This window comes from Haplochromis burtoni, unplaced genomic scaffold (assembly GCF_018398535.1).
Source record: "Haplochromis burtoni strain Fernald_Lab_line unplaced genomic scaffold, NCSU_Asbu1 Contig_646, whole genome shotgun sequence".
Taxonomy (NCBI): Eukaryota; Metazoa; Chordata; class Actinopteri; order Cichliformes; family Cichlidae; genus Haplochromis; species Haplochromis burtoni.
In genome coordinates, this window is record NW_024583007.1 from 222,161 (window position 1) to 247,998 (window position 25,838).

The 25,838-nt window shown below is 38.6% G+C and overlaps 1 protein-coding gene across 1 annotated transcript; it reads left to right on the plus strand.

Annotated features, from left to right (window-relative positions):
- Nucleotides 1-6,076: 6,076 nt before the first annotated feature.
- On the plus strand, nt 6,077-25,019 carry top3b (DNA topoisomerase III beta; the record flags this gene model as incomplete). The annotated part of the gene is given in 15 exon segments (XM_005949357.3): nt 6,077-6,303; nt 13,608-13,739; nt 14,073-14,179; nt 14,947-15,021; nt 15,269-15,459; nt 15,914-16,070; nt 16,157-16,270; nt 16,495-16,585; nt 17,747-17,901; nt 18,100-18,205; nt 20,229-20,375; nt 23,480-23,653; nt 24,026-24,154; nt 24,387-24,536; nt 24,919-25,019. Coding segments are annotated over 15 exon segments (1,899 nt in total), but the record flags the coding sequence as incomplete, so codon positions are not given.
- Between the last annotated feature and the right edge of the window lie 819 nt (nt 25,020-25,838).

Consider the following 25,838-nt stretch of genomic DNA (forward strand, 5'->3'; position numbering starts at 1 on the left):
ATATATATATATATATATATACCACAAGCTGTACAAATCCCATTCTAATTCATTCTGATGGTAATTTCAGGCTTTAATCTTTCATAGTTTTAAAGAAAATATGTTCAGACATTGATCTAGATTTCAATGTGTAAAAGGAGGAGGATCAGAAAGGCATGTGGTTTTAAAGGTACTGAGCTCCTGTGGTTTTAATTGTATCTGTCTGATAGACTCCAAATCTTTTCCACGTAAACAGTCCTCTTCACACACTAAAGTTAATTATGGAATTCAACAGGGTCCTGTACTGAGACCTGTACTTCATACATGCTCCCTGAGGGTAGTATTATTAGAAGGCACAGTACATACATTTTCATTTTTATGCAGATGATACCCAGCTTTATCTGTCAATGAAGTCAAATGACACACACACACACCAATTAATTAAACTACTGGAATGTCTTAAAGACATAATAACTTGTATGACCTCCAATTTCCTTCTTTTAGATTCACTTGAGGTACAGTACAAACATCTTAGAAACATGGTGTATTAAAATCACAAGTTTTAAACTCTAAGTTTACTGCACCACTATACACCATATCCCACCACCTGTCAATCTGTTGGACACATCCAAGAGTCTATGGCTGTATCCCAATTCAGGGTCTGCAGCCTTAAAGGCCGCATTTTAAGGCCGATTACGTCACAGCAACGCGACAAAGGCTGTCCCAATTCAAAGGCTGCTCGAAATGCGGCCCTCAAATGCGTCCCTGTATTTTAAGGATGGGTCCGTGTATCCTCCATGGCCCAACATATCCCAGACTTCATAGTGCAGCGGACAAACCACTATAAAAGCTACCCTAATTAGGTCAGTTTGTGAGTTGTGTCCACTTTATTTAAGTTTCTGGACATTACTTTTTGTAAAGTTATATTTAATTGACCTCTTTTATGGGCCAGCTAATTATGTTTTTGAATTTTCTCTTTTGAACTTTTTTGAGGGTTAAAATAGAACAGAAAAAACCCTTTTTGAAGACATTTTTTTCCCTGTGTCCCCTATGCCTTGGCTGCTTGGTCCCTCACACTGATTTTCTGAAGATTTTGTGAATGTGGTAACGTGAACAAGTTCATATTCATTCACTGTTTTAACATTTTTCCCCAACTATGTGTTTTTACCACATAGACCAATCTGAATTCAGTCGTTGGGTATTATTAATCTCTGGCTCTCTTCCATAGCGTGTCTTCATCCTGTCTTCCTCCCATTCCTGTTTCCTCCTCTCTGACTATTTCCTTCCCATTCTTGCAAAGTATGCTCAAAAGGGGGTCATCTGATTGTTGGGATTAGGGTTAGGGGTTTCCTCTGTATTATTTTAGGGTCTTTACCTTACAGTGCCTCTTGGGATTTGATGCTATATAAATAAAATTTATCTGATGTACATTTTCCCTGTTTGCTGTAAAGAGCCTTATGGGTACACATGAGATCTCGTGTATATGTTGCATTGACATCAATGTTCATCTGTCTGCACTGCACCAGTTTTGAAATGCTTCCCAGTTCTTTCTGCATGGGATCAATACCACAATATTTCTATTCTACAGCCCCAGATTTGAACTTGCTATCGGAGCACCATTCCAAATGGATCCGACATTGGAGAGGAAAAGGGGAGTATGTCACCATAGCAACACAGCCTGCAACAGCTATTCTAATGGTATAGAGAGAGGGAGGAGCAGCACAGGCTAATGTACATTCAGCAGCTCTTTTGGTTAAGCAGTGAAGATGTGAGGAAGAAAACCAGGAAGGACACAAAGACCATCGGAAACCTGAACAGTAAAAGGGGCAATATTAAGCTCTATGCTCTTAAGCAGTGTTGTGTGCAGTGCTCAGATTGCTGAACTTTTACAAAATTGGCAACATTCACAATATTGCTTCATAACTGAGTTAAGATTATGTAGTCACAAGCCTTAGTAGAATAAAAATAAAAACCAAATGTGAAACAAACAAATAAAATACTTATCATCATTTGGTTAATATATTTACTGAGTCTAGCATGTCCCTGTAACAAAGCATTTGCACCGTAAAGCCTGTTGTAAACATCATAAATCTTGTGGCTGAAAACATCACAAAGCTAATCAAAACTCAAATAAAGTGAAATACTTTTCAAACAACAAAAATTCAATTGAAATGAGCATACACATTTTCAAAACTAAGACTAAACTGAAAATAAAACTTTGAAATGAAATTAATACTAAAAACAATAACAAAATATAAAACCATAATATCTGTGAACACCAACGACCCACCCACAGGATGACACAAGTTAGTCTATCCCAAGTGCCTGTCCCAAAACTACAGGCAATTGTAGCAAAATCATTTATGTGTAACTCAAGCCACATTTACGTATTTAAATCTGTGTAGAGATGTAATAAACAAACAGAGATTGGAGTATTTTGTACACATTTTTGTAACGCCTCAGGTTGCTTGGAACCTAAGCTGAGTAGGTACTAAAAAAAGTACCTGATACCAGGTACTACCACCTAATTACCACTTAATTAAATACTACCAGTGTTGGGTAAGTTACTTTAAAATAGTAACTTAGTTACATTACTAGTTACTTCTCTCAAAAGTAACTCAGTTACTTCAAGTTACTCGTTACTTTCAAAGTAACTAGTTACTAGGGAAAGTAACTTTGGTTTTACTCAGAATTCTCTTGTTAATGTGTTGCTTCCATAACTTTGCCAGTCTTCTAGCTTGCTTACTTGCCACAAGTGCACTGTGCCACCTACCAATAGAAAGGAAAAGATAATGTGCATATTTCCACGAGAGAAATCCCACGCCTGGACCGTCATTGACTGCTGCCATGATTCTAGCCTACGTCACAGCGTCATGTGCGCCTTTTACATCCAACACAAAAACTGCAGTCGTGGTGCTTTCGATTGTACTCAGAACTCGAAATTCTGCCTTCTGAATAGGAAGATGTAGGAACACCAGACTGCAGATGAGCTGCATACAGGGCTGGACTGGGACAAAAAAATCGCCCGGGCATTTTGACTAGAGACCGGCCCACCATTATAGGAAAAATCATAAAGCCTTTGAATGAAAACAAACACTGTTGTGACAGTGATGTACACTGTTCTGATGGTATATATGCATCAATCTATCAATCGTTTGTTGTAAGATTCAGATAATTATTTTTTAAAAGCTAGACATTTTAAATGAGAATAAGAAAGAAAAGTATTTCTTTGTGCCCCCCTTTCCCTGTTAATGCCCTACCTGCCCCCTGGCAACACTTTGCTAGACCCGCCCCTGCACAGTTACCAGCTGTCAGCTACCTAAAAAAGGATCCTGGTGTTATTTGTCTCTCAGAAACAGTTCATAACTTCCCTTCAACTCATTCATGTCACCTAAAAGGTAAACCTGTTTCTCCATCACCTGTTCAGCTCTGATGATCCAGTAAGGACATCTCCTGGTTTCATCTTCATGTTTCCCTCTCACCAGATAACCAAACCATATCATGACCAGCAGCTTTTTTGCAGCTGTGGCTCCAGCAAACATCAGCTGATACTAGAAATTAATATTAAATAAATTCTAACAACAGCTGATCAAGCTTAAAGTGCTGCTGTTGTTTAGCGCGACATCCGCTGGTTTCCTCTTTCGGCGCAAAGTGAGCGATAAACAAACAAGAGAGCCGATCAGCTGATCATTGATCAGTTTTCATGATTGAAGTAGAAACGGGAGAGGGAGGGGGGAGAATGAGAGAAGAAGAGGCAGCTGTGCGGTGTAAACACAGAATAACTCCAGCTTTGTGCCTTTTTCATTGTAGCTGGTGGGTGGCTGTAGCTCAGGTGGCAGAGCAGGTCAGCCACTAATCAGAAGGTCGGTGGTTCGATCCCAGGCTGCATCCTGGCTGATGCCAAATATCCTTGGGCAAGATACTAACCCCGTGTTTGCCTACTGGTGGTGGTCAGAGGGCCCGGTGGCGCCTGTGTCCGGCAGCCTCGCCTCTGTCAGTGCGCCCCAGGGCAGCTGTGGCTACAATGTAGCTTGCTATCGCCAGTGTGTGAAGTGTGTGAATGGGTGAATGACTGAATGTAGTGTAAAGCGCTTTGGGGTCCTATGGACTAGAAAAGCGCTATACAAATGCAGGCCATTTACTGAATCCGGACAAACTGTTCCTTTTCACCTCAATAAGAAACGCGTAATATTTTCTCTGAATACCAGACGGGACGGTTGGCAACTCTAATAACTTATGAACAAAATAAAGTTCAACATCATTAACTTCATAGCACCCACCCAGCTGTATAGAAACTCCGTCATGCTAGCTAGCACGCAGTACGGAAAAAGTCAGAATAACGAAAATAAACTCCACCTAAACTTGGTTCATATCTGACCCAGAGAGACTGCAGGTCATAACTTCTTACCTGAAGTTCAGTTCACACTTGGACCGGCGGCCGCCTCGGGTCTCTTTTCCTTCTGCGTCCCTTTTCCTTCATCCACCTGCTGGCCTCCACCACTTGCTAATGTTACTGAATCTGTGGAAGCTCCGCGATAGCCACCACACGAAGTAACGAGTAACGACCCTATCTAAATCCCAGTAACGATAACGCGTTCCTGATTTTGGCATAATAACTAGTTACCGTGCTCGTTACCACAATAATAACGTAGTTACTGTAACGCGTTACTTAATAACACGTTAGTCCCAACACTGAATACTACCACCCTAAAAACTGAGTCGACTCAAGTCGAACCAAGCTGACTTGAGTAGGTACTGATGAAAAAGGACTAATCTATCTCGTATGTGGTGTCCCCCAGGGCTCAATACTTGGAATAATTATTTTGGTTTTTTTGTTTGTTTTTTTAACGTGTTACATGTTACTCTGGGCCATCTACTTCATAGTTTTAAAGGAATCTTCTACTACTGGTGATAATTTTGACCGGATTATTAAGTGATCATTCTGGGCTTATGTACAGTTGATGGCCCATTCAAGAGGCAAATGACAAAAATACCAGTATTGTATTTTCTTAAATTTTAGATATTGGAACTATATATCATCAAAACAAAGATAATTAAATTATTTTTTAATCAGAACACTTACATAATTGGTATTATACAATAGTATGCATTTTACCTGCCCCTTTAGAAGGGAAGCCTTCTGAGGGCTTCCCATGATACACTGACTGTTTTGTCTTCACTGACCTTTGTCACGCACGCAGTGACCCACGCAGTTCTCAAAGAACACTATGTACTAGATGGATGGATGTACACACAGCTGTGTAGCAGTGTTTAAAGAAAAAAAAAAGGTGGATCATAGAAATGACAGCATGACATCTTTGTTTCTTATTCTGATCATTGTCACTGTTTGCTTTCGGCCTAACAGAATCCAGGCTGCCATTATTCACATGGCTGGTCTTCATCAGTACAATAAACACGTAAATAAAAACAACCAACCAAACACAAAGATATACGTAAAACTCTTAAAAAAACAAACACCTGCTCTGCTGAGATGATATGTTTTCTCACTTTGGGTAGAAGAAAATGACTGACGTACCCGGTTATTTCGTGTCGTCTACTGCCATCTTGTGTCCAAATTTTGATTGACACACACACACACACACACACACACACACACACACACACACACACACACACACAGTCGAGCCATTTTATTGTCGCAAGAACGTCAACGCGGCATTAAAAAAAGACAAAAAGACATGATAGCTTTTTTTTTTGTCTCTTTTGTTTTTTAAATTCACTTTAACCTAAACAAAATCTAAAACCTTTAGATTACGGAATAAAACGACAGCGCTACCTGAAAATAAAAATTTTCTTTCAGATTTTTGGGTTTGTCCATTTGGTAAGATTCTTTTCAAATTATGTTACGCTCCTCACGCATATATTTTTGTTAGTTTTGTTGAGTTAGCTAAGCTACGAGTCTGTATTTAATTTGTCACCTTATTTGTCACTACCAATTTTTAATAATAATAATAATAATAATAATAATAATAATAATAATAATAATAATAATAATAATAATAATAATAATAATAATAGCAGAGAAGACGATAAAGAAAATCATTAAAACTAATTAAATGGGAGGCAAAGGCCATGACGTTCACCCGGAAGTAGATCTCGTATGGTAGAACGCGCCATGGCCACGGCAGTAGTTTCTCACACAGCCTGTTAGCCGGTGATAAGCATAGCACAGGTCAGTGTTTCCTTTTGACAAGATTGGGACAGTAAGCGACAGCTGAGGGAAACTGCTCATCATGAGAAGTGTGCTGATGGTAGCGGAGAAGCCGTCCTTGGCTCAGGCCATTGCCAAAATCCTTTCTAAAGGTGGGTACAGAGTAAAAGCTGTGTCGATCAGCACGCAGTGGAAGTATGGTGGAGCCGAAATGAAATTGATTAGCTTTGATCGGCTGACCTTTTGGCGTTTAATTGGTTTTTGGTTTTTTGTTGTTGTTTCTTTCTTTGTTTTTTCAGAATACAAGGATTTTTTAAATCTGGGCACTCAGCATATATAAGCCTGGCTGGCCTGCTTGTCTTAATTAGAGTAATCCAAATGATGACCCCAGTTTTGGACTTGTTGGTTTGTTTCCTGTGTTTGCCTGTACTGCTAAATGACATATTATATACAATAGTTAAAGCAGTACTCTTTTTTTTTTTTTAGACACTCTTAGACTGGATCTCGAATTAAACAGAAAAGTGTTGTGATAACAAGGCTGTCAAAACACTACACATGGACACAGAATTGACACTGTATAATGTAAAGTGTCTCAGATTGCTTTAATGAGCTTTTAACAGGTGTGTAATAACTGATAACCTTTTCAGTGTCTTCTGGAAAACAAGCACAATGAGTGAAATGGGCTATTTCTCAGTAAAACTGATGTGAAAACTATACTTTGTCTAAACAGTGGATGTTGGTGAAGTTTTCCAGTGGCCTAAGTTGACCATAGCATGCTCTGTTGTGTTCAGCTGTGTCTGGAGATGGCACATATACATGCCACAGTGATGAGCTCAAACTCCAGAGAGTAGCTGGCTGAGGGGAAGCAGCTGGGGTTCTTCTTGAGGACTGGCATCCTCAGGGATACGGGGATGGTCTCTAAACCAAATTCACTGTCAAGTCCCCTGCAGGAGTGGCCGGTGTGGCAGCTGGCCTCATGGATGACCTGAGGCACCCGGTTCAAGTCGATGTTTTCCCTGGTGAGAGATGAAGAGTAGGCCTATACTGTGAATCTAGATTTGGACTTATCTGGATTTTCTGTACTACAAAGGTGGTTCACTTCTTACTGAGGTAATTCACCATGGTAACTCATGCTGTGAATCTAACCTGCTCTGGAGCAGGTTAAATTCCAGATTAGAAATCACCACCTACTGGCCAATCAGTTCTCCAGAAAATAGCATCAGCATCCCTGGAAGAGTAGGAAGGTGTTAAGTTTTTTTAACCTTGTCTAATGTCTTTGTTTCCCCATTGAGCATCAGTAACTCAGACTCACAGACATACGCATGCAACAGCTTTTTTGCAGCTTTTTTTTTTTTCCATTTGTTATTCTTGAGTTTAGACATTTAAAATACGTAATTCCACTCTTCTAGTGATTTAAGGAATACCGGACTTCATTATTCATTCAGAAGTTTTCTGATGCTAAATTTTCTTTTGTCATTAATCAGCTTTTTCTAATTTAACTTTAAAGACGTTCAGGTACTTTCCAACTTTGAAACTTCCTCTGTGTGAACTTCAGCTTTCAACAGTTTTGCACTTTTGCTTTCAGGTGAATGATTCAATGTATTTCAGCTCATTCAAGATTTTTTAACTAAATATTCAGCAATTATTACATTTCAGCTCAAACCATTCAGCTGTCAGCATTCACACTGCATTTTCTTCAGGAAATGCATTCTCTACTTACACTTTGATCTGCAACAAACAAGAGGGATGTCCACGTCTGCCGTATTAGGCTGTGAGCCAGTGAGTTTTATTATTAAATGGATCGAGTTTAAAGATCCAGAGCTATAATTTGTAGGGCTGCAGCTATCGGATATTCGAGTAATCTATCGATTATTCCATTGATTAATCACATAAGAATAACTTTTTTTGTTATTAATGAGCATTAATAAATATTCAAATTAGAAAAAAACACAGGTCTTTAAGAATGAACTACTCATTGGTTTCCATTTTAGAATTGCAGTGTTTAAAGGTTTAACTGCATACAACATCTCTAAAAAAAAAATTGAAATCTTTTTTTTTTTTTTTTTAAGAAACCATAATCTTAAATGTAAAAATATGTAAATAATCTCAAGTACAGACAAAGGTCAAATAAAATAAAATATACAATATACTAAGGCATAAGAAATCTACCTTTACTCTGTCTTCTTGGAAGGCTTTCCGATGTTAATTGGAGGAATGTTGTTGTGCTGCTGAAAACAGATGTTATGGTGGTGTAGACATTTTTATTAATATTAATTACTGTCCAACCTAACAACCCTCAGCTCATGGCTCAGAGTGTAATGGCTCATTGGCTTGTGAAAAGTGTGGAGTTTTTAAAAAAATATATATTTTAATTATAAAAATTAAGATATTTAATTAATACAATAGTTTGTATTATTTCACTTTCGATCTGAAAAATGTTACGAAAGCCTCAACTTCTGCAGACATACTGGAGATTTTTCTCTGTGTAAAACAAACAGAGAAACAAAAAGCTACAAAAGTTGCTTTTCTTCGCAAAGTTTGTGCTTTAATGAAGGACTCCCGCAGCTTTTTCTGCTAATTTGTAAAGTTCCAATATGGAGAGATGCTTTTTCTTAGTACTAGACTTAACACTGCTGGATAGACCCATCCCATTCAACATTCTCTCAGCCAAGCAGAATCAGCATAAGAGTTTGCGTTGCAGGTTCCAGCACTTACACGTAGCTCCAGGTCGCAATGCTGCGCTCGTTGATGCGGGTGGGCAGGTTGACCAGCTGGCTGTGGTAGTCCTGCAGGCTGTACGTGCAGAAAGATTCGTCCACACACTGGCTGCTCAGTGACAGGGCCACGCACTGATGAAGGGCCAGCAGACACAGCAGAAAGACACGCAGCTGCTGAACACACAGTCAGCGAGTTTATGTTTTGATGGATTGGTGAGTTTCTTATCAGTGAACCCAGACACATCACCAAGGTTTCTATACCTTCTAAAGGTGGCAAATGTAATACTGGTCTCCTATGATGGGATAGTTTTTGACTTTAGACTTCCTGTCCTACTTTGTAAGTTTTGGCTTCTTACAATTATTAAAGATTTTAGCGGAAGCCATGCTCATATTTCTTAAGGAAAAATATTATACAGGTGTCAAATATTCTGTCACCTCTAAGTTAAAAAAACACGCAGCGCTACTTTTGCCTTGACATAATTTTGGAAGTTGGTTTGAAGTAAATAAGGTCAGTTCAGTTCATCAGGTGTGACTGGGTCCTTTATCTAATTTGTCCACAGAAGGTAAATGGGTCCCACACTGAGCCTGGTTCTGCCTGTTAAAAGATTTCCTCACCACCACTTCACTGTGCCTGTTCATGGTGGGTTGTTGTGGTTCTCTCTCTTACATTGTCTGGCTCTCAAGATTGATCACATACAGCGATGTTACAGGGTTGCTCTTTTCTTTTTTACTGACTTACTTTACTTGAACAACACTCCCTACATTATCAGAGACCCAGCTTTTAATTACTATTATATTAGGAAATCTGGCATAACCTCTTCCTATTGTACAAATTACTTATTCTGAGCTACTGGTAGATATTGCCAGTCAGGTGAATAACATTCCTGTACTGGTCTTTAAAAAATGGACTCACAGAAATGTTGTAGTGGGTTCAGCATACAAATGTTTTTCTTTTTGTAATAGATTCATACACTTAACTTGTGCAGTCAGGATATGCAGATATTTGAACACCGCTATAGATGTCTAATAAAGTAAGTATGTAGAAAATAGGGGTGGGATTTTAAAAATTGATTTTCTAATTCAAATCGATTTTAGTTTGAATAATGCAATATCGATTTTTAAATATAAATGTATTTTGCCAGAAACGCCAGAATCTCAGGTTAAACCTCACAAAACTATTTCAACAACCACCAAACGGCTAAAACAGCAATTGAGAGCAGGTAAACAGATGTAAACACAAAGCACAGCTCATTCATGTCTGCGGACATGCAGTGGGGTGCTGAAAGCTGACATCTCACACATTCAGAAGCTGCCAGTTTGAACCAGCAGCAAAAGAAGAGCAAAAGTACGCTTCATGTTTGAAAAACATTTTCACTGCTCTCTCACAGTGTACTCAAGAGACCAGTTTACCATCAATAATCTCTGTTTTCTGCATTATTTGCTTGCTTTTTACGCACCAGTATACTGTTGATTGCACGCTGTCACCCGCCATTTTTTTTTTTTTTCCCCAAACCGACCTCCGATAAGAGAGCCTAATTTCTGCGGTTCAATACCAAAGAAATGTAAGCTTTTACAAAATATGCTTAGATTGCAAAACACTTGGCTATTTCTCTTATAAAACCTCTGTAACTTTGCTCTGATTTTCACTTCAGCAGCATTGGGTAATGTTCATATACTGACTTGTGGTTTTCTTCAGTTTTTTAACTACTGCAGAATATTTTTAAGGGTTATCTGCTATAAAAGCCAGGCCAAGAAAATCTACTTTATTTTTTTCTGTGTTTTATCCTCAGTCACTTTGATAAAAAGGCATCTGCTGTGATGCTTGCACCTCTAAAGTCTTACAATTGTCAGCTTTGTTTTTATACATACATAAAAATATGGATATGTACTGATAAGTAATAAGAATTATAATATTTCTGACTGTCTGAGTCAAAATCGAATCAAATCAGTTAGAAATCTGTGACGATATCCAGCTCTAATAGAAAATGAATGTTGTTTAATTTTACTAACCTGCAGATTGAATTAAATAGAGTTGAAAGATGTGAAAACATCCATAAATCTACTAGTGTGTTCCTTAAAGCCCATCTGAGTTTAACGTTGCTGTATGTCAGTCGACATTACTAAAAACCAAAAAGGCAGCATACTTACCTGGAGCTGTTCCATGGCTTGACTGTTTGGCTGGAGTTAGGTGCAGTGGAGCTTCTTTGCCTTTCTTTGGTGGTCACTCTGTTCTTTGGCTTGGAGTCGATCTGTGAACTGTTTCTGGACCTACCTCTATATATGTGCCCTGTTCTTGGCTGGATTTCTGCTTGTGTGCATTGTTGATTGGGTTGTTCACCTCAAAGAGGCTGGGGTAGCTGTGTCTGTGTAGGGGGTGGGGAATATATTAGTTACTGTCATAATAGTTTGCGTACTGTCATTATAATTCAGCCTTGAGAGAGTCATTTTATTCATAAGGACATCAGCCTGTACCAGAAATTTTAGGTAAGCAGGGAGAGGACGCTTGCTCACGACCACTTTGGCCTCGTGCTAATGGCTGCTTCTATGACTCATCAGCAATTAGACTACAGTATGAGAGAACAAAAAAGTGAAGTAACTTTTCTGTAATGTTTTTGACCGTGATTCAGAAGTTCATTTTTAAATTGATTTCTAAATGTAAAATGCTCAGTAGAAAAAAAATGCAAAACAAATCATTTATTAATTCAGTTCAGTTTTATTTATACAGCACCCAGTCACAACAACAGTCACCTCAAGGCACTTTATGTTGTAAGGTAGACCTTACACCATAAAGACCCCAAACTAATACATCAAGACAAGTAACTGTATTGCTAAAGATAAATATTGGCATTAAATTGAAATATGGTATGATATGCTGATGAAGGATTTAGGGAGCAAATATCTCTCTCTGTCTCTCGCTATATATCTATCTATCTATATCTATATCTATATATATCTATATCTATATATATCTATATCTATATATATCTATATCTATATATATCTATATATATATATATCTATATCTATATATATCTATATATATCTATATATCTATATATATCTATATATCTATATATATATATATCTCGATAGATAGATTCTTCGATATCCAACATCCACAATGACGGCGAAACAACTAATAGCTCAGTGTTCCAACATTCGAAAGAAGGGACTGCTCTCACAGCTAGAGATTGACAAGGTACAACATAAATGCTACAGCAAGGGGGAGCCAGGACGCCAGGTCAGGGGGGAGATATCATCACCAAGATAGCATGGAGGTAGGTTAGCCAACTATCGGAGTTGCAGAAAGGAATGCCATAACCAAGTGGCTGGCATAGTATACAGAAACATCTGTGCCGAGTATAACCTGGATGTCCCGAGGTCAAAATGGAAGGGTGGTGGTGAAAAAAGGTATTTTGTGCTCATACCATGTAAAAATTGTAAAATAAAAAATGTGATAACATCAAATGAAATAAACAAGTCTAGATAGTGACTTTAAAAACCACTGACTAAAGAACAGTTACACGTATCAGACCTTCTCAAAAATATTTGCGTTGCTCTTTATGTGCTGGGAATTTTAAACAACGACAAAAAGTGGGAAAATGAAAACAGTGCCAATTTCAGATGGTGCCTGCAAAACCCCTGAACGAAAATGGTCACATCAGAGGTATTAGAGCATCTCAAAACAATTTAAATCATGATTGTTCTTTATGTTTTAGATTTTGGTGTGTGGGGAGACATTGACATGTGGAGTTTAAAACACTCTTCATAATATCTTCTAATATAGTCAGTAAATCAGTCAGGCTCTACATCCCAGATAGAACTACAAGACAGCATCAGTACATGTTGAAAATATACCGGGACGAAGTGAATAACATACATGTGTGAGTAAAACCTTAAAAAACTAGAGCATAGAAGAAAGAAAGTCAAGAGCCAGATAAACTGAGGAGAAAGCAGAACAGAGAAACAGTTGACAGTGTCGCAGAAGATCCTCATCTCACGACTTCAGCTAGACTGGCAGTGCAGACACATCTCACTCCAAGCTGTCTTCTGGTTGGAGAAAGAGCACTGCAGATGTGATGTTGGCTTTTCAAGTGTTGATGAAGAAGTATAGAGTAGATCTGAAGGAACTTCACTTTGTGGATGAAGATGCTGACAGACTAACTATGGAACTGCATCAGGATGTCAAGAGGGTGGTAAGGGTGGTGCAAGATATGCATGAGGGCAGATTGGTGATTACATCAGAGAAGTGCTCTGAGCCACTTCTTGTTTGCAGTGATGATGGACAGACTGACAGATGAGCTCAGACAGAAGTGTCTGTGGACTGTGATGTTTGCAAACACGTTGTGATCTGTAGTGAGAGTAGGGAGCAGGTGGACAAGATCTTGGAGAGTTTGGAGGTATGGTCTTGAAATTCCTATACAGTCTGGAGTGAAGACCATACCTCCAAACTCTCCGAGCCCATAGAAGAAAACGGAATGCAGGGTCGTGGAGGACATGCAGAGAGTTGGTAGAGATAGGATGAGATGGGATCTCCATAAAAGGAGCAGCAAAATGAAGGTGTAGGTGTTGACCTGTCAATTAAAATTCATCTGCTGTTTGAGCTGCTAAATTTGTATTAAGGCTTCTGGTTTTTTAACATGAACATTGAAATGTTTTGTTGACCTTATCTGTTTGTAATTATAATAAGATAACCGTGTAGCCTTTTTCATGCCTAATTTGCTCTCCTTTTTCTTTAGGAAACTGTACAAGTCGCAAGGGGCTCAATGGCGCATGCTCAGTGCACGAATACACCGGCATTTTCCAGGGCCAAACTGTACACTTTAAGATGACTTCTGTTTGTGGGCATGTGATGAGTCTCGATTTTATTGGTGGGTATCCTCCATGTTAGGTCTTGCTCAGCCTTGATCTAAATTTTCACTGTTTTTTTTTTTTTCACCTCCTAATTTTACATGGGAGGAGTAATTAAAACAGATTATTAGGGACAGTTTTATAAAATAATACAGTTCAAAATGCCACAACTTATTTGTGTCAGATGATGAAGGGGTTATTTTCTGTGAAGCACCATTGTATAAAAAAAAGTGTCAATCATTGTATTGTAGTACACTGCAGTGATCAAGTGATATGAACTGTATGGCTGATATCGGTCCACAGCAATAGTGTAGTGAATGTGAAGGATGTTGCACTTTTTCTTTATTTTCCAGGGAAATATAACAACTGGGACAAAGTAGACCCTGCAGAACTCTTTAGTAAAGCTCCTACTGAAAAGAAGGAGGCCAACCCTAAACTCAATATGGTCAAGTTTCTTCAGGTAGGTTGACCCATTAATTGGCTTTACAATACATCAGTACTAGTTGTTATGTGATTTCTTATTTTAATCAGATTAGAGTCTGGACTTTGATTAGTCACTCCAAAACCTATTTGGCTTTTTTTTTTTTTTAGCTGTTCAGATGTAGACTTGCTGGTGTATTATTATGTTATCGATCTTGATGTAGTGTCTTTCCCTAATGTAAAGTGCCTTGAATGGTTTTGGATCATTGTCCTGCGGAATAACCCAACTGAGCAATACTTTTGAAGTTTTGGAGTTGGAGTTCAGTTGTAGGTTTTTTTCTATGTGTGGATAATAGCTCTCACCGTGGTTCACTTGAGTCCCAGAGCCTGAGAAATGACTTTGTTTCTGGGTGCCACAATACAAAAAAAACCCATTATGTGTTGCTTTTTGAGATCTTTTAGCCTACTTGGTTTTATTTAAAAGATCTCTTGATTCAGTAGCTCTGGCACTAATCAGGCTATCTGGCTAATCAAATTAAACTCAGCTTTCCAAAATGTAGTTAATCACATTTAATTCACTATCAACAAAGGGGCCAGGTATATTTGATAGATTTTGTTCCCTTAATAAATGAAATCATCATTTTAAAACTGCACTTTGTATTTATTTCAGGTTTTCTCTTTCTAATATAATTCTTTTGAAGATTTGAAACGTGTCACAGTTGCACAGCATACTAACAAATTTGGGAGGGTGCAAATATGTTTTCACTGCACTGCATTGTTAACCGTAAGTTTGTGGTATCATGTCAGGTTGAAGCCAGAGGCAGTGACTGTGTGGTTTTGTGGTTGGACTGTGACAAAGAAGGAGAGAACATATGTTTCGAGGTAATGCTGGTCACCACATCTGTTTCTTATTAGTACTCTCTATTAACATAAGGCTTTCAAACTTTTTGATAAAACTTATAGTTGTAGCTGTATCAGATGGCCTACAGCCATCCTTTAGTGACCTGGTACATGCTCAAGCTGCTGTCATTTAATTTTGTGTGCTCTTTCTAGTTTTGTCCTGTTCGTGTTCTTGATCTTTTTGTGCTGTTTGTTTCTGTGTTCTGCCTCACCTGTAATTCTCTTCAAGGTGCTGGATGCCATTCAGCCAGTGATGAATAAGGGAAGTGCCAGGAGTGTTTACCGTGCCAAATTCAGCTCCATTACTGACACTGACATCTGGAATGCTATGAACCGCCTTGGAGAGCCCAATCACAATGAAGCTCTGTCAGTAGATGCACGGCAAGAGCTGGATCTGCGTATTGGCTGTGCCTTCACCCGGTACACTGCTCTCTTCACCCACACACAGCTGTCTACTGATGTAGAAGGTTTCAAAATTACAATTCAAATAAATACCCTGGTGATACTGGAGCCTCATTGTCTCATCTCTCTATATACTGTACTGTATGTAGCAGAGATGACAATAAAGTTTACTTTGACTTTGACTTTGATTTCTCATGTAAGCTCAGAATTGTGTGATTAATCAAGCAGAAGAGGAAGGTTAGTTAAATACCACACTTTCAAACTGCACTAATTTAAAAAAAAAAAAAAGGGTCCCAAACTCAAAATGCCACAGAGCACTGTTTTTGTGTGATTTCACCTCCATCCAAAGCTTAGTTCATCTGGTCAGAAGTTTATTAAATTCCAGAATCTTTGAAAACATGGTTGATTACAGCTGATCAAAGATATTTATACTGTTCATTTAAGGTTTTTTCTTGACTAAACAAATTTTCAGGTTCCAAACAAAGTATTTTCAAGGGAAATATGGCAATCTAGACTCTTCGTTAATCTCCTTTGGTCCGTGCCAGACCCCAACACTTGGCTTCTGTGTGGAACGCCATGACAAGATCCAGTCCTTTAAACCAGAGACTTACTGGGTCATCCAGGCAAAGGTAAACCATGACCTCAGTTTCCTGCCACACTGTCAAAGATTCCTTTCTGCTGTGCGGTATTGACAGAAATGATGTGCTTTGTTCAGGTTTTTAAAGGAAAGGAGAGTCCACTGACACTGGACTGGAACAGAGTTAGGGTCTTTGACAGAGAGGTGGGTCAAATGTTTGTCAACCTGGCGAAAACATCCAGGGATGCGCAGGTGAGTGCAAAAACCAGACTTTGTGGTTTGTAGATAATATTTTTTTATTGTACATGTGCTGTCTGACATTATGAAGGTCATGATTATTATTCCGTTTCCTGTTTCACCAAATATTAAATTAACTACAAAGACAAACGTCTGCTTTATAAAACATTTTCCAGTCAATCTGAATTATAATAAATTTAGGTCAGCTTGCTTAAGCAGGTGTCTGCTCTCTCTCACAGGTGGAGTTGGTGAGTAAGAAGGAGAAGACCAAGCAGAGGCCTCAAGCCTTAAACACAGTGGAGATGTTGAGAGTGGCTAGTTCTGCCTTAGGTATTTACATATGTATATTTACATTTACAGCTATTTATATTTACTTTTTCATGAGCTGTCATTTCTCCTGAGCATAGAAATACACTGAGGGGATGGGTTTGTGGTTTTTCATGAGTCATGGATAGGAAAAACAATAGTTTTTTTTTTCTTGTTTTGGTTTGTTTAATCTTTATGAAGTTTGAACTAAGAATGTTAAGCTTGATTAGATGAAACTGACTCAAATATAATTGAACACGTTTGGTTCCCTGGTGATTCTAAATTGATGCATGTGTTGATGCAGGATGTGTTTTATGGCTATGTGGTGTAGTGTAAAGTATTTTGAGTGATCGGAATAGGATATCCTTGAGGCTGAGGGGTATCCACTACTTTTAGCTACTGTGTTACGCACCGTGAGTTAAAGTGTAATCAAATGTGCTTTATAAATAAAACTGTTATTGCCAATCGCCGCTTTACACAGCGTCCCAACTTCTTCGGAATTCGGGTTGTGAATATGGCTGCTATAACACTGACAGTTGTTCTGATCTTTGATTATTATGTTTGCAAAAATAAAATGATACTGTCTTTATATTTGATCCTTGTACTTTTAATATTGTTTCAATGAAAGGTAAGGGTCATGTACTGGAAAGCCCACCTTACACTTTATCCTTTGCGATCGAGAGGAACAGTCACTTACTGGAGAGTATCTTCTGTTCTATTCTTACCTAATATCTAAACTTATCATAAAAAGTCTTTTGAATGGAATTTGTATTCACAGGAATGGACTCAGGTTTTCTATTGTTTTAATGTTTAATGAGTTTGACCATCACACCCATTACTTATGTGACATAAGATATCTCAACGCATTTCTCTGTTAGATGATGTATTTCTTTGTACTTATTATATGTGGCATGAAAGACTGCTGGGTGTGCCCTTGTGGCAGCACAGGTGAATGAGTCTGTTAGAGAAGATGCTCCACTGCCTGTCCAGTAAATGGTGCAGATGGTGATCTGGGTTATACATAGATGGATACGAGTTTGTTTAGTGACAGCTTCTATGCCATAGTTTCAAGTGTGTCCAGTTTGCAGCCAATCACATCCAGCCTTCCTCATCGGTGTACTCTGTCTGCTGGAAGAAAAAATGTGAAAGAATTAAAGAGAAAAAGGATGTGATATTATGTTTCAGGCATGGGTCCCCAGCATACTATGCAGATTGCTGAGCGCCTATATACACAGGGCTACATCAGCTACCCACGTACCGAGACGACCCACTACCCAGCAAACTTCGACCTGAAGGGAACACTGAAGCAGCAGACCAACAACCCCTTCTGGGTAGAAGAGGTGAGTACATTCATTCAAGGCTGCTTATATGTGTATACATAAAGTGATTCATTCAATTCAGTTCAATTCAATTCTATTCACACAACCCCAAATCGCAACAACAGTCACATCAAGGCAATCCTACAGTAGTACAAAGAAAGAGCCACTTAGAAATTAATGCGATTGAAAATGATAAAAGGTTTTTTAATTTTTCATCAGGTAAAAGCTCTGCTTTCAACTGGAATAAACCAACCCAGGAAGGGCACTGATGCTGGAGATCATCCACCTATTACTCCCATGTGTGCTGCCACGGAAGCAGAACTAGGTGAGCAATACAGGCAAATAACTGAACAACATCACCTCTTTTTATGATACACCTCTATTTATATAGGGCATGCCTTCAAGGAGCAATGAGCAATATTGTAGACATATTTTCTGTTAGTCAATCTAGGAAATGTTAGGTTAATAAAGAGTTTGAATATTCAAAGCCCTATATATAACATGTTAGGATGTCTGATGGTTATTATAGTTAAAATATTATTATAGTTAAAATAAAAAATATCCTTTGTTGTGGAATTTGTGAATTTGGTTTAAAAAAGCAATTTGTCACAAATTAATGATGGTTTGGGCATTTTTATTGAGGCGAGTCAACAGATTTCAAAAGCAACCTGTGCACAAAGCTTGTCATCATTTAGAAGCATTAGGTGCTCTAAAATCTCACAAATGGTAGTAGTTGAAAACTTCACACAGTTGGCTGTAGTTCAGTTGATAGAGCAGATCACTTGCTAATCTTAAGTTTGGTGGTTTGACCCAGTCTGCATGCCCCAAGTTGCTCTCTGATGCATCTGACAGAGTATGAATGTGTGCATGTTTTGATAGAAAGCACTTAGAGTAGAAGAAAGTGCTTGTTTGAGTGGGTGAAATGTTGTATAAAAATGGCTTTGAATGCTCTGGGGGAGTGCTATATGTAAGAATCAGTCCATTTAACTTGAACTCTTAAATTCTCTCTAGCACAGGGGTGGGCAATTAATTTTCCCACAGGGCCACTGCATGACTAACTGGTAGATGGTAGCACCAATAAGCTGAACTCAGTTCTTTTTACAAACTGTTACTATTAAGATTAGATGTTACAAATATTCAACAAAAATGAGCAACAGGCATAGTAAAATCAATAACTGTGTGAAAAAATGTCCTGAAAGTGGGTCAGCTATCCTTTAAAAAATTAATTAATTAAACAGGAATTTTTATTTTCAATATATACATACACACTATTCCCTACCTGCTAGCATATTAGACCCTGCTGTTATGTGATTGTCTCAGAGGCATCTTTGCACAGCCTGCACCTGGCATCTTGCTTGCTGTGGTAGACCCCAGCCTCTATCGACTTCGTGCTTCACTTTTAAGTTGTGCTGTATTGTGTACTGTGCTGCCACCATTAGTGCCTCTGTGTTTCAGTTTAGCTTTCTCCAGGTGTTAATAGGATTTTTCCAATATCAGCCACTTCTTCTGTCTGCCAGTGGTACATACCATGCAGGGGCCTGTCCGTCGATAATGGTTTCACTTCTTGCTCCTCTTCGTTCATTAGTCACCTCCTCTCCATGAATGCCTCCATCGATGCCAGGTGTGAATGACACATTGTCTTATTGACAATGGTCACAGCTGATCATGTGCTTGGTGAATACCACAGACAGCAGAAACCCAAGAATGAAGGGGAGCAATAAGAGAAACCATTATTGAAGGACAGGCCCCAGCATGGCATGTCCCACTGGCAGACAGAAGAAGCCAGTCTTGTTAATGATCTGGCTGAGGGGGTTCATGTACCACAGTACCACATGAGAGCTTCCATGTGGTACTGAAGCAGGTATATTAAAGGACTCGTCCCATCCCAGTAACAAACTGTTTCAACTTCTGCAATGAGGCAGAAGGTTCCGCACCATGGGGGCAAAAATCACGAGACTCTAGTAGCTTCTGTCCTCTGGTCCTAAATCAGAATGTGCCCCCACTCCCGTCACAGTATCCATAAGTGACTGAAACAGGACCTTATATTGTATTCTTGTCACAGAACTTTCATGGTCATATTTCATATCGTATCTGATTCATTTTTATGTTACATGCTGCTACACTGATCATGCTGCTTCACTACTGTGTATACTACTCTGGTCACTTGTTTTAATTGCACTGCTCTGTCAATACATTACTGTGCTAATATGGCACAAGACACACTGTTCTAAAAATTATTTGAAATTGAATAACCCAACATCTAACAGTGTGAAGTTATTACACTGTAGAATATTAGAATTGTACATCAATAACTATGTATACCCAAATGTGTTCTTTTCTTCCCACAGGAAGTGATGGCTGGCGGCTATATGAGTACATTACCCGGCATTTTATTGCCACTGTAAGTCAAGACTGCAAGTACCTACAAACCACTATAGAGTTCAGCATTGGCACAGAGGCTTTCTCATGTAGTGGAAGAACCCTTATATCACCAGGTAAACATAGATGATTGTTTTGCAGAATTTTGCAGTACTTACCTGCAGTAAACCATTGCATTGTATTAACATCATTGTTTGCTTAGTGTATGGAGTAATTGCTTGTGACTATGTAGCTGTCAAAGGTGCCTTATGACATCATAAACTTTGCTTATAGCTAGACTCTGTGATTGTATGCCCTTTTGGTGTAGACATGATACAGACCACATGGTGGCACTATTCAGATGGAGTTTTTAGGATTTGACACCTGTCTATATTTTGTGGTTCTTCATAACTATTTTAGAATACAGCTGCAAATAATGTCAGCAGTGAGTCCTTAATCAGCTTTCTGAGTCCGTGAACGATGGCCTGACATTGTGCTTTAGAGCTGCTTGATTAAGAATCTACTGCTTCATTAAACATAGTCTCACCCATACTTCTTACCCAGATGCAGGAAAACAGGCCCAAACTGCAACAGTATTTCCCTTTCTTCCAACAAAATTTTTATAATTTAAACGTGCAGTCATGTGGAAGAAAAATTTACATGAGTCTATGCATCTCAGGCTTGAGTGTTCTTTTTGCAGAGCAGTACTTTGTTACCCCATAGTCTAGTCGCTTTGCTGATATGAGTGACAAGAATCCTGCAGAAATGTTTTTTGTTAATGTTGTGTACACTTCCTTTAAACATGTCTTGGGAAGATCAAACCTTAATAGATCTTTACATTAAGAAAGGATCTATTTGTCTACTCCTCTGACTTGTATAACAATCAGATTATGGCTTAGATCTTCAGTGCAGAGTAGGGCTGGGCAATATGGCCTAAAATCCATATCACGGTATAATTTGAAGCATGTGCGGTAACGATATATATCGCGATATATTCTTTTCTTCTGTATAACGTATTTTCCACACTTTAAGGCACCAGAGATGGGCAGTAACACGTAACACGTTACTGTAATCTGATTACTTTTTTCAAGTAACGAGTAAAGTAAGGGATTACTATTGCAAAAACGGTAATTAGATTACCGTTACTTTCCCGTAGGAACACTGCGTTACTTAAACCGTGATTTTTTTTTAAAAAAAATTTTTTTTTTGCGAGAATGTCTCATGACAATGACGTAAGCGAGTGCGACGTTCGTGACAACAGCTGTGTGTAGATCAACAATGGATAATATATCGAGTGCGGGAGAGAGTATGAGCATGCAGCATTTAAAGCGTGGAAGTACTGACCTTACTTTGAGTTTGATTCCATAAAAAGTGACAAAAACATTTGCGTCCATTGTGCGTGGGAAGAAAACTTCTTTTTACAGCGAAAAAAAACCCTAAACAAGCACCGAGTGTGCAACGACATAATGGGAAATTCACAGAGAAACTCACGGATTCTTCAACTGACCACTGCAGCACACCTGCACCAGGGCAAACCTCCGCCAACCCCACTCCTGCTTTACAGGTGTAAATAGAGCAACAGGACCACTAGTCTTTGATTTTATTTATTTTCTGCTGTGTTTTACTTGCATCTATTTGAAAGTGTAAACACAAAAAAAATGTTATTTTATGTGCTGGAATGTGCAGAAAATAGGTTTAAATGTTAAACTAATTTCTTCAAGTCAGAGAATGGTGCATATAATTAAAATTTTCGCTTGATGCATAAAGTTAAAAGATTAAAACTGATAAAAACAAGTTTAAAAAAAAAGAGACTTTTCCATTTGATTACATTTTGTATGATGGATTATGCAGAAAAAGTAGAATTGGGCTGAAAGATCTATCGCTTTATCACCTATTCAGGTTGTAAATCGGTTTTTTAAAAAGTGACTAAGTAATTAATTACTTTTGAAAATAAGTAATCAGTAAAGTAACGGGATTACTTTTTGGGGAAGTAATCAGTAATTAGTTACTGATTACTTTTTTCAAGTAACTTGACCAACACTGTAAGGCACACTTAAAATCCTTTAATTTTCTCAAAAATTGAGAGTGTGCCTTATGTATGAATTCTGGTTGTGCTTACTGACCTCGAATCGATTTTGGCGTGCAGAAATCTGTTAAAAAATGTTTTAGTACAACTTTGGTAAGCCGCACTGCTTGATGGATTGTCAGAGCATTACGGCTGCCGTAGTGAGGAGCTTCGCGGAGTAATCTGGGTCCAAAACTCCGTCTCTTCAGGTCCCTAAGTCAAACGAACACTGAGAGTTAAACACGGTCTAAATTCTTTAATCTTTAATAAAATCATCAGCGTTGCTGCTTTACCAGGTGTAACAATTAAGTTTAACATCCATGCATCCATGAAAACAGAATTTATTAAATTTAACAGAGTTAGAAGTTAACAGGAAGTTAGCTCGCTAGTTTACAGCTAAACATAACATACCATGTTCTGACTGAGAGACTTTTGAAACTAATTAAAACGTACAGCTCTGCTACCACTTCCAACATAAATGAAGACAGAAAACTAAACAGCAAGGGCGTTTGCAGGGTTACTGACGTTGGACTGCCTGGTATATAATGTTGTGCTACGTGATTGCTAGTGACACAGCTATATTAGCATAACATTAGCACAGTGAAGCTGGAGGATGAACGCCAACTTTTTTTCCCACGTTAACATTTATTAACTTTTTTTTCCCACTCAATAAATGTTAACGTGACGGATTCTGGTGGTCAGGGACAAATGCAATCGCATAGCAGGATGCTATACACGGGGCAAACTTCACTCAGGAGAACAACTGAGATTATTTATCCACAATACAAGGTTAGTTATTAATATACTGCAACAATATGGGAATAGAACAGCTGCGAGAGAATTCAACATTAATGAATCAATGTTACGGAAGTGGAGGAATCACAGTTTTTGGCTTTCCCCATATTTCAAAAAGTGCTTCATCTCTTCATCTGTCGCCCGGCATAATTTGTAGATGATAATGGTTGTAGCAGCTGCGATGCTTCCGACCAAAACAGGCGCAGCTTGATGACATCATCATCATGCGCTATCGCGGTACCGATATCGTTGGCCAAATTTATATTGTTTCTATCGTATATCGTTTATATCACCCACCCGTAGTGAAGAGATTTGTGAACATTAAAGAATTACCACGCCTGCAGCAAGCTAATCCTTGCTAAATGTGCATTTTGTTTTCAGGTTACACGACTGTAATGCCATGGCAGGGCATCCCTCTGGAAGAGTCCATACCAGTATGTGAGCGTGGAGACACTTTCTCAGTAGATGAGATCAAGCTGATAGAAAAGCAAACCAGCCCACCAGACTACCTGACTGAGGCTGAACTCATCACCCTCATGGAGAAACATGGCATTGGTATACTTAAATACTTTTTAAATAATTTAAGCAACAAGCTGCCTGTGCACATTGTTTAATTTAAACTCAGCTGTTCGCTTAGATGGAAAGCTGGTCTGTGTCCAGGAAATGGACCTGCTGTGGGTTATCACTTCATGTCTGGTCATATTTTAATTGTGTGGTATTTGGGAAGCAAGGCAGAAACGGATTGCAGATGCCAGTCACCCAATCTGTCATCTCTATTGCATGGATGAGTCATTAATCTTTCTGCTCATTACACATGTTTATTATATCTTTGAGGACAACCTTTGAGGACTTCATGCATGACAGCAGTTCTTTGGCTGTAAATTCTGAAAACAGTCTTATAGATGTTGGTCTTTGTCCTCCCCCCAGGTACTGATGCTAGTATCCCAGTCCACATCAATAACATCTGCCAGAGGAACTATGTGACAGTTGAGAGTGGACGCAAGCTGAAACCAACCAACTTAGGCATAGTCCTGGTACATGGCTACTACAAGATAGGTCATTTGCTTAAGTTACCTTTGTATTCTCTTACTCTTGTAATGAATTTGTGCTTGGTCAGTAGTGGAGGGTTTCTGGAACATAACTGATTTATCTTTGGATGCTATGGCAACTAATGCAGGTACTTGAATATAACCAAATACCTGCAGGATATAGGACCAGACAGAGTGGTTTATAGAGCTAATAAAATACAAGATTATTATTAATGCAAATTTAATTGTGTGTTTTTCAGATGCAGAACTGGTGCTTCCCACTATACGCAGTGCTGTAGAAAAGCAGCTTAACCTTATTGCGCAGGGTAAGGCCAACTACCATCAGGTCCTACAGCACGCCCTGGATATCTTCAAGAGGAAGTTTCACTACTTTGTTGACTCCATTACCAGTAAGTCCAGTGAAACCACAGGAACGCAGTGTCACAAGTTCCTTAAAGGGATTATTGATTATTATTATTGGGATTATTATTGGTAGCTGTGGCTCAGAACAGGTTGTTTGCTAATCTGAGGAAATGGTGAAGTGGCTAGTGACCTCACATTGAATCTTTGAGTAAGAAAACTGTGAAAAGATCTCAGAGCTTTAAACAGGCTGGTTTCTGCTAAATGGGTCGAACATGGCAGGGACTGGGTAACAGTGCTGTAATTACAGTTTTACATCAACAAGAAACATGTGACCTGTGAATGCAGAGGAGACATATTATTAAAGCACACTGCAGGTTCCAGTTTCTTGTATGCAGCTGAAGCTCAGACTTTGTGTGTTATTTTTTCCAGACATGGATGAGTTGATGGAGGTCTCCTTTTCTCCCATTGCTGCTACTGGGAAGCCGCTGTCCCGCTGTGGCAAATGCCACCGCTTCATGAAGTACATCCAGGTGAGCAGTCAAAGCCACTAAACCCCGTCTGAAGCATTTGAAGACAGATTGAATTATCAAGACTGTTGGAGCATGATTGTAAAAGAAAATCCTAACACTATAGTGCTCAAGATCTGTAGATGTAAAATGCAAAAATTTCTCTGCAGTTCAAATTCTTTCAACATGATTCACAGCCTAAAATATTATTGTCTGGGTTTAAGGACAAGGACTTTGGAAATTCTGCCTTTTTTGATATATTGTGGCATTTTTGAATCATCTAAGAAATTAACCATTGCAATTCTAAATCACAGCCACATGGCTGGGATTTAGACACGTGAGTTTACACTCTGTGCTTTTGTCATTTAAAGTAATAAATGACCATTTATTTATCCTGTGTGGACCACTCACTGTGGCCTTGAGAATTAAGCTCATGTGCTTCCTTTATTACCATCTCTGTCCGATGATGATGATGTACCAACACAGTGGTCTTCATTAGCTTTTTTTCTCCAGGAACGAGCAAGTGAACAAAATTTTGTTTTTGTATTTTTGTCTTCTTTGGAGTTTAGAAAATGCCTTTAGTGTGTCTTTTACTTTTACTGTTGGGGGAAAAAAAAAACACATCAGGACACATTGGTATAATTCTATTTTTCATAGGGCAGTAAACATGGTGCACAACAGTTAAGCAGCTTTTATACTGAAACGTATGATCAATGTTATCATTGTGCACTGCACAGAGGCTGCTGCTTTGTGTTGATGGTGTTATTTCTTACACACTAGAGTCATTCAATACTTGATCTGTATGTTCCACACAATTCTGAAGAGGACTCATATATATATATA